At 45.8% G+C, this 10,014-nt stretch overlaps 1 protein-coding gene across 1 annotated transcript; it reads left to right on the top strand.

Moving 5' to 3' along the window:
* Window positions 1–322: 322 nt before the first annotated feature.
* Window positions 323–5,014, top strand: MLF2 (myeloid leukemia factor 2). Its single transcript, XM_010019763.1, has 7 exons — window positions 323–514; window positions 981–1,016; window positions 2,499–2,552; window positions 2,919–3,044; window positions 3,401–3,560; window positions 3,649–3,889; window positions 4,424–5,014. The coding sequence occupies exons 1-6, from the start codon at window positions 323–325 to the stop codon at window positions 3,825–3,827; spliced, it is 747 nt and encodes a 248-aa protein (XP_010018065.1). The 3' UTR covers window positions 3,828–3,889; window positions 4,424–5,014.
* Window positions 5,015–10,014: the final 5,000 nt, after the last annotated feature.

Genomic DNA, 10,014 nt, shown 5'->3' with positions numbered 1-10,014 from the left:
AGAGGAAATGAATGTGAAACGATGCTGGTACATGGACTACAGATCTGAGAAGTGACTTCCATTAGTTAGAGCAGTGAGGTTCTGGAATGGCCTTGGCCGTACTTGGCCCTAAAGTGTTAGTGGGAGTAGAACGCCAAACTACTCTGAACAGACAACAGTTAGTGCCTGAGACGGATCCTGTGGTGCAGTATCTTCTATTACAAGAAATAAATGGGATCTAGAAGTCCCTTCCAGCACTAAGGATCACCATAAGCAACACCGAGTTCTTGGGATTCTGGATTTTCAGCTTGGAAAGGAATCTACACTTCCATAACGTAAGTGTATGATAAAAGACAAATGGGGCTTTGTCTTCTATCATCCCTTCCTCACTGTTGTTCTCTCCGAAAGGGACCCTTTTGCCATCCACCGGCAGCACATGAACCGCATGCTCTCGGGAAGCTTCGGCTTCGGCCCGCTCCTTGGCATCACTGATGGCACCACTCCTGGGGCTCGCCAGCCTGGCCGGAGGATGCAGGTAAAAGAGGTGCTGAACACAGGACAGGATTTCTTAAACTGCCTTGTTAGCTTCTATCTTCCAGCCTTGCTGGGCTGGGCACAGCCCTCTCCTTCATATGGAGGTGGGCACAGAATCGATCTCTAAAACCGTGGTGCTCTTCTCCTTTTCTTTACTCCACATTAATACATTGAACACAACTGTGTTCTAGATTGAATGGGAGGAAGGAAAGAAATAGTGCATGTTACTTCTCCAGGACATAAATTTATTCTACTTATACTAATTTAGGAGCATCACCTTCCGTCTTGTTTGTTAGGGGTGATATGGTTTGAACTGCTGTGAGTGTGTGGGGCATTTCTTTGATCTGTTTGTTGGGCCTGTGTGTTTCTAGCTGTGTTTCTGAGAAGGATGAGGGTGTTCTGAGGAGGATCTATTGTTTGGCTGTTGTAAAGTCATTCCCTGTTCTGTTTTTCTGTTGTCCTGGCAGGCAGGAGCTGTTTCACCCTTTGGGATGCTTGGCATGGTAAGTTCTCTGGTTTTCTGGGTCAGATGAGAGGCTTTCCAAAGTAGTGGTTCCATACTAAGATTCATCAGCACTGTGTGCAGCTTTTGCTATAATGTAGCCGTCTGTGAGCAAGACCATCCATCCTAACTGGTAGTGAGGGTGGGAGGGTGTGAAGAGCTCTAGATTTATAGTAAACAGAATATAGAAGAGGGTATTGAACTGGAACTGGAGGCAGCTGGTCTTGCTTGGATTTCTCTCATTAAGTTGCAGTGTGACTTCAGGCCTTTCTCTTGTTTCCCCTCTAAGGTTTTAAGCTAGTCCATAAGCTGTTTTAGAGGAGAGATTTCTGTTTGTGTCAGGAGGTTGTCTTTGCACCTTGGCCAGAGAATAGCTCTAAAGCTGTTATAGCACAATATTTCATAGGAATTGGGGCAGTTAGTATCTGAGAGAAGATAGTCTCTTAATAACCTCATATGTCTAAAAAGAAGCTGTGGACCTGTTTGGAGGTAATGGAGGAACTGTGACGACATGAGGAAGAGACTTGGCCATCAGTAGGCAGAGGTGATTGTTGAACCTCCTTCTCCAGCAATGGCAGATGAGGAATCCTACAGAATACTTCAGGTGAACAGGACTGGAATGAGAATGCCTTTGTGTCTGTGAGGACACCACGCTTGGAGCACACTGATCTCAATCTTCTACTAAAATAATACAGTGGAAATAGGTTATTCCAGATCCAGCAACTTCAGCTGCCTTGCTCTGCAGGATTGCCTCAGTGAAAGAGACTGAGCGTCCTGGCATTATTGTAGCTCAGGAAGGGATTAATAAGGATACAAACAAATAGACTTCAAAGGGTAATAGCATTGCATGTGAGTGCTGCTCTGCTGGAAAAGAGAACGAGAGGCTACTGGAGGAAACAAAAAAATCAGCAAGTTTGAAGTGACATAGTAATTTTGTTTACATATTGCACAAGTAACCTGTGAGACCTGCTGGCCCAGTAGATTGCTTTAGACTTTTACAAGATTAAAAAGTTAGGTGTTTGTCGGGAAAAGAAGAAAACTTGTTACTATGTTAGGAAAAAAATACAACCAATGGAAACTTCCTTGTGGTTTAAGTTAAGAGTTGACAGTGATGAGGTGAAAACATCATCGAGGATGACTGTCCTGTGGTTAAGGTCGCTGTTAGTGCACATCCTGAGATTTCTTCTCTTAGCTTTGTGGAATGCCTGGACTTGCAGTGCATCAGGAGTCAGGCTTGAACTGAAAGAACAACCCTTGCTGTATGCAGAGATCTGGAGAGCCAGAAGACTTGGACAGTGCAATCTGCGGGAACGGCAGCAGGAAAGAAATGAGGGTTTTTTTTCTTCACTACTGAAAGAAAGGGAAAATAATAAGATTTTTCTACTTAGGCAGCAGGTTTTTGTCCCTTGCAGATGGTTTGTTGTTCTTTCCTCCTGTATCATTCCAAAATGACTGTTCTTGTGTTCTCTTTTTATTTTAACAGGCAGGTGGCTTTATAGATATGTTTGGGATGATGAATGACATGATTGGAAACATGGTAAGAACCCTCCATAAATGAGTCTGTATTGAGGGGTGTACCAAGAATGCTCCTGTCATCCCCTTTAATGTCTCACATCTTACTATGCTGCTTTGGTATGGGCTGTGCTCAAGCTGCCGAGGTGCCAGAGGCTCTAAGCCTTCTGTTGTGACCAGGATTCAGTGGTAAGGGAGCTTGTTCCTGAGGTGTACCCTCTGAGTGCAGAGAGATTTAAAGGTAGATGTGTTCCCCAGAAAGATGGACCCATGGGGTTTATATTCTTTCTATTGTAATTTCTTCCTACTTTGTTGTATAGGGAGAGAATTAAGTGCCATCCCTTCTTCCCTCCCATTCCTTTTTTATACCATTCCCCATTTCTTTTTGCAGGAGCATATGACAAGTGGTGCTAACTGCCAGACATTTACCTCCTCAACTGTCATCTCCTATTCCAATTTGGGTGATGGGCCCAAGGTCTATCAAGAGACCTCTGAGATGCGTTCAGCACCTGGCGGGGTAAGGAGACGGCTGCAGCACATGAGTCTTCCCAGCATGAGGCTGCTGGGTTTACTGTGGGTGGGTAGTCTTCATTTGGTGGCTCAGTGCTGGCCACCCACAGCACTTCTGCTTTGCAGTCAGTTGCAGTTTGAGGAGCACATTGTGACTCACTGAACCATGCTGAGGGCCACTGGGAGGGGATGGGAAATGCTGTCAGGGGGGAATCCATTTTCTCCCTCTTCATTATGTTGCGTCTGACATCCTGGGAGTGGTGGCAGCACAACATGACTGAAACACTGTAGGCAAGAACCAGTGACGTGTGGGGCTGGGAGAATGAATTAGAGCAGTGCTCCTACCCGGGAATCTGCCCTCAGATCCGTGAGACCAGACGGACTGTGAGGGACTCGGACAGCGGCTTGGAACAGATGTCGATTGGACACCACATTAGAGAGCGGGCACACATCATGCAGCGGTCCAGGAACCATCGTACGGGTGACCAGGAGGAGAGGCAGGACTACATCAACATGGATGAAAGTGAGTACTGCCTGTGTGCTCCCTGCAGCGAGCCCAGGTGCTGCTTCCCCACCTCCTCCCCATCTGAGCTCCACCTTTCCTCACACAGGTGATGCAGCTGCATTTGACGATGAGTGGAGGCGGGAGACATCCCGCTTCCAGGCGCAGCGGCGGCTGGATTACCGGCGGCACGAAGGCGGCAGCGGCCGTCGGGCTGAAGGGACTCGTCTTGCAATCCAGGGCCCTGAGGATTCTCCTTCCAGACAGTCCCGTCGGTATGACTGGTGAACCCAGAGCAGACCTTGTGGGGGGTGCAGTGTGGCCACCCCCAAATCTACCTACACGCTCTTGTAAGTCTTCATAGGTTTTTATCCTCTTCTTCTACTGCATGGTTGCTTCTTAGCCATGTGATTATTTTTGTTCATGGCACCAATCTTACTTTGGAATGTTGTTGGAAATGGGTTTTCCCACTTCATCTAGAGAGCAGTGGAATGTGTGAATTTTGAGAAATGACTGTTCTGAATGGGATGGTGGAAGCTGTTGAAGTTACTTTGTCATCCGCAGGAAACTGTGGTGTCGTCCTTAACTGGTGATTGAAATGGTATGAAATGATGTAGGATCGCAACCTGTAGAGTGTTTGTACTGTCACTCTATAGAACTTAGAGACCATTTGCTGCCAATCCAGTTTGAAACAGAAGTGTCAGTGTCTGCTCTCCTGTGTTTTGAATAGGGTTCACTGGGATGTGATCAAGTGCTAGAAACGAGACTTTTTCTTAATGTCTAGACATCAGGTTTAAACATGTCTTTGTATCCTGTGCTGATATTCTGTGCTGCTTTCTAATCACCACTTAACTATTCTCATGTTCTGTTTCCCTTCCTTCCAGGTACAGACAGTGAAACTCTGAAGCCCCTTCAAAGCACCACTTGGACCCTATTCAAATTTAGTATTAACCTCCCTCCCACTTAAAGAGTTGAAACAAAGCAACTAATCTTCTGCATTGCTCTTTTTTGCCCCATTTGGGTGCTGCAGTGGGGCATGGGGAATGTTACCAATGTGCAAGGAATGCATTCATTGCCCATTCCCCTTCTGCTCTCCCTCAGTTCTGTTCTTTCTGCCGGTAGTGGTGGGCATGAGAAGCTGCCACCTTTCCTCTTCCATCCTTTCCACTCTTCTGTGCTGGGTTGGGCTGGTTCTGACGTTTGTGTTTAGTCCCCTGTGAAAGAAAGAGGAGGGAATTCTGCTAGAACCCCATGTCAGTCCCCTCACCGGGATAGAGGCTTCGATTCCCCTCCTGCTCCTTGTTGCAGCTATGGAGAAGCAGAAGGATGTGTGCGTTAGAGAAGGGAGGAGCAGAACAAAAGCTGGATCAGCCTTGTGGGCCCCCCAACACCTCTTCAGTCAGCTCCCCCACTTTTTTTAATTTGTGAAACTTGTAACTAGATGTTTACTGAATAAAGAAACAAACTGTAAAGAATCGTTTGGGTCAGTCTTTACCTTCAGCTGATCTAATGGTGCCTGTTGTTGGATTGAGTAACCTCTTTCATATCCTTGGGATGTTGCTGAGGAGAAACTTAGTGTTTAATTCTAAGGCTTAATTTTCTTAGAGAAAACAGCTTTCTAACCTTCCCGTAGGGTTATAAAGTGAGAAGACCCAAGAACCCACCGTTCGCAAAAATACCTTTTAACAGCTGTAGTTCTGCTGTGCACTCCAAGGAGATTGGCTGGTCTTTGTTGCTGCCTGGCCATCTGTGCAGCCTGGAGTTGGGCCTCTGGGGCTCTTCTATGGCCAGGGAATATTTCTGTTATTTTCTTCTTATTTCTCTGCAGCTGAGGTTGACATTGTTAGGAATGACTTTTTCTTAACTTCACTAGTAGGTGAAATGGGAGGAATTAAGAACACAGGACTAGATGACATCTTCTGGGTTCTTCGGCTGGTTTTCTGCTCCATCACACACCCTTATGGAAACCTTTCCAACGGTTCATTTGCAACAGAAGGCAGGATGGGTGACTTACACTTGGAAGCAGCGTGCTGGGTTCTTGCCATGTATCCCCTTGTTCATATGGGTAATAACAGGGACAGAGGACTTGCCCTGAAAAAGGGATGCAGAAACCAGCTCCTGAAAGCTTAGGGCAGAGTTTGCGTGTGTTCCACCCTTCAAGGAAGCACAGGGCAGAGTTGTAGCTAATGGAGTTTCACTGACAAAAGGAGGGCTTGGGGAAGGTTTAGTGGCAGACAAGTCATGTTGGGGTTGCCAGACTTTGAAAGGAATAACTGGAGCAACAGCAGTGGCCATCTCGGTGGTAGTATTAAGCTGGTACAAGATGTAGGACCTGGTGTTCTGATCCAGTGAAGAACCAAGTGAGCTCAGGAGGTGCTGACAGCATTGAACCAGGGGTGGTAACCAGCTGTAAAGTCCTGGCCATTCTTTGAGGCAATGTCTGAGAAAGAGAACAGGGAAATGGGCATGGAGGCGGTGGGGATTAACTTGGACCTTCAAGATGTGAGGATCCACTCCTCTTTGGGCATGGAATTCCTAATCTTGGTCTAATCTCCAATCCCTTTATCTGGATTCAGCCTCTGCACCCTGTTGAGTGCTGTCCCGCTTATGGGCCTGGGACCCTCACATGCTCTTCCACTCTATGACAGGGGGTGTCATTTACCCAGTCCTTGAGCCTCGCTAGCTGCTGTACATTTGGTTCCAAGATCATGGCCTCCTCCAGCTGTGATGAGGCTGTGGTGGTCTAGGGAAACAGAAAAGAGGTTCAGTTAGAGGAGGACCTTGTGTTAAGGCTGGGAAGCAGAGACAGGAACCCAGGAAAGTTTTAGAGATCCCAAACCAAAAAGTAAGCATGGAAAGTCAGGACAAAGGGACTTGTGGGATGAGTCTCTTGACTTTGAGGTGTCTGTGACAGCTCTTCCAGCAGGATGGAGAAAGAGAAGGTTGGATGTTCCCAACATAAAAGTCAAAGCAGTGTTTGTTTAAGATGTGTGGAGAGTGGTACCAAGTCATCCTTATCCATCCGATGGAGGCAAAATGCATTGTCACTCCTCCCCAGAGCTGTCACCTTCAAAGAGGACCAGCTGAAGCACCAAAGCAATGCAGTTCAGTGATGCTTCTGGATCTTCCTAAGGAACAAGTAAGACCCCTGGAGTGAGATGGAGGAGTCTGCCATGCTTAAAATGGGGGTAGGTAGGGAAGGGAATGTGGGCAGAATGAGGCTGGGAATACTGCTGGCAAGATGGATGCCATCTCCTCAGGTGAGAGTACATGAGCTACACACGAATAGAATAAAAGAAACTGAAAGAGTTGGTTTGTTATTTGTTCACTTTTCCATTTTTGAAAATGCACAGTGAAAACAAGAGCCATTGGAGCAAGTGGAACTTTATCCTTAAACGTTTTTGTCAGTAGCCCTGAAGCTCTGTGCACCTTCTGCTGCACTTCTGAAAGCTCTGTAGAGTAATGGGGAAAGCCAGCCTTGTGCCAAGACTTGTAAACAGCAAAGGCCATGATATCCACAGCTGTAAACCAGGCATTAAGTCAAGTCAAGAGATGGAAAATGCACAACATTTTAAAATACAAATGGATATATTGTATGTATCAGTCTTTATAATGGTTTTGATCTCACTTTCTCAAAATCGGTCCTGTCTGTCAGCTGTAACATTTTCTGATTAAAACATAGATTGGGCTAACAAAGACACTAGAGCAACCTAAAGTGAAAGGTTGCACTGGCACAAGGTACCTTCCTGAGCTGCACAAGGCTACGTGCTGATTTCAAATAAATAAAGAATTATTAAAACAACCAAAGGGCCAAAGTTATAAATTTTAGCTCACTGACAGATTTCAAGTAATGAGGGGGAAAAGGGACCCAAGAATATGGAATTATTTCTAGTAGCTGTTCTGAAACTAATGCTCATTAGTAACTTGACTAATGACCTGAAAGAAGGCATTAAACCGGGGCTGATGAAGCTTTCAGAGGACCCAAGAAACAATTAAAGTGATAAATGATGGAAGAAGATGGGATGCACAGAGCAGTCCCTAACTATTGGTGTGGTGCTTATTTATAAACAGTATTGCTGGCTGCACTGAAAGCAGAAGGACATGCATCCAGGAACACAAACATAGTCTGTGATCTTCTAAGATGCTGGACTGTTTTCTAGAGACTCTGGAGGAAACTTCGGAAAATCCACAGAGAATGAGACGATTGGGAGATGACCAAGGAAATTAATGGTACTTTTATAAGTCTTCATCTGTGGAGATGGGCCATGTTAGGATGCATTAGCCTGTGTTAACCAAGAAGGGAGGTGAAGGTTCTCCCCTATGTCACAACAGTGAACCCATTGTGTGAAATCCAATTATACAACACTAAAAAGAACACCAAAGATTAGAAGGAGTCAAGAAGGGAGCAATAAGGATGGCTTGAAGCCTGGAAACACTGACTGGCACTACAAGATAACACGAAATCAAGACTCTTGTTCCTGAGTTCATTCCATGTGAGCACAGGCTGGTGTTACCTATGTGGGAATGAGGCTTCTGACAGTAGAGGGCTCTTCAACCTAGCAGAAAACCTGCTGCTACCTAATGATGGAGTTGGAAATGAGATGCAGACCTTCACGGGAGAGCGTGATGATTAGAGCACACCTGGGTTTTCCAGCTCTAGCTGCTCCAAATCTAGTTGGGATGCCTCAAAGAGAAGCTGGAGCGCGGGCACAGAGAGGAATGGGTTGAGGTCGTTCTTGGCCACTTGAGAAGCCAAATGACGTGCTTATAGCTGTCCCTTCAGGCTTCAACATCTATGAATCAGAGGGGAAAGCAGGCTGGCACCATGGTAGACTGCAGGGGAGGGTAGGAACAGGAAGAAGAGACCTGGTGACCTGAGTGAGACTTCAAAACACATGGGAACACAGAGAGAGCTGCAGGAACCAGAGCTCTCTGTGGGCACAATACTGTTTTGGGGAAAGAGATGTGCAATTCCATGGGGCAGGACTGAAAAATCCCACAGGCAAATGCCAGTCCCACAGCACTGAATCCAGTGTTGAGGAACAACAAGATTTAATGCAGACCTCGATACAGGGTCTAGGTTAAAATCTCGTTTGATTTTACAACTTTTTTCTACTTGTGTACAAAGCACTCTAAAATAATAGTTTGTTTTGTTTTGTTTTTTTTTATTTTTCATCCGTGTCTTAAATGTAACTTTTCATTTTTCTTCCTGGGAATTTTCTTTTTTAAAGACAGTACTTCAAAACATGTCCCTGTGAGGAAAACTCCATTGAGGTTATTATTATTTCTACTATCTCCTCACATCTACCTGTTTTGGCTGCCTGGGACTAGAAATCCTGAGGGTGCTTAACACAAACTTAGGGAGGGATATAAAGGAAGATAAAAAAGGAGATACAAAGGAAGGGAAATAGAATAGACACTAACTGCCTCCAACTGCTATTGCCTTATTGATCCAAGGTAAGCTGGAAGCAGAGGTACCAGCCTCATGGTATCCATCCCTTACTAGTAAGAGAAAAGGAGAACAAAGATTGCAAAAAGTACATAAGTAAACAAACAAAACCCAGACACATTGCCAAATTGGATGAGGGTATCACACAGGAGGACAGAGGTGGCCTTGTAGGTGTCAGGAAGAGCAAAGGGACTCTGTTAGTTGACTCAGTTTACTTTGTGCTACTTTGTGCTACTTTGTGCGGAGTAGCACAAAGTGAAAGGGGAAAGGCACACAGGACCAAGATCAAGACTTCCTTAGCTGTAAACTGAAGCCTCTTTGATAACAAACAGCAGAAAACAAGAAAGACTCAGGGTCACCAGTGAATCATACAAAAACTAAGCACCTGCTGAGGCATGGAGGAGCAGACACACACAGTCCTGGAGGCATTTCTGTTAGCTACAGATGTGCGTTGCTGTTGCTATGCGAGATGCTGGTCAGACTTCACCTGTGGAGAAGAACTGTGCTCATTTTAGTCAAGAAAGCTTAATTCAAAGTGCAGGTAAGAGCAAGCTTGTAGGATAGCCTGCAAGCTAGAGAGAACTCACAGTGTATGAGGGGGCTGGTTTGGTTTGTTAAGTAAAGTGAAGCCTATACTCAAGGGAAATAAACAGCAGGGAGGAAGAACAGCTTGAGCTAAAGCTGCACTGGCACTGGCACAACAGAATTCGAAGGGGCTGGGGCTTCACTCGTGCCTTGGAACAGGGGTGTGTAGAATTGTTTTTAACACACACACAGCTGCTACAGTGATTCTGGATGTTCTTGTTACCCGTGTGATGGTCACTGCTCCTGAATCCAGCCGATGTTTCAGCATCTACTGAACTCATCGCAATGTGAATACAACTGCACGTCGCACAGGGAATTCTTGCAAATGAACTCCTTTCCCTGGCAGAGCCTGCCACCAGCAGAAGAAGCAGACACAAATCCAGCTCCATTCCCCTCTGCGCTGGCAGGGATGCTCCTGGAAAACTGCAGCAGTCCCAAAGA

Source organism: Nestor notabilis, unplaced genomic scaffold (genome assembly GCF_000696875.1).
Source record: "Nestor notabilis isolate BGI_N333 unplaced genomic scaffold, ASM69687v1 scaffold33498, whole genome shotgun sequence".
Classification (NCBI taxonomy): domain Eukaryota; kingdom Metazoa; phylum Chordata; class Aves; order Psittaciformes; family Psittacidae; genus Nestor; species Nestor notabilis.
The sequence above is the reverse complement of the archived record's forward strand: the minus strand, read 5'-3'. Positions and strand labels throughout refer to the sequence as shown.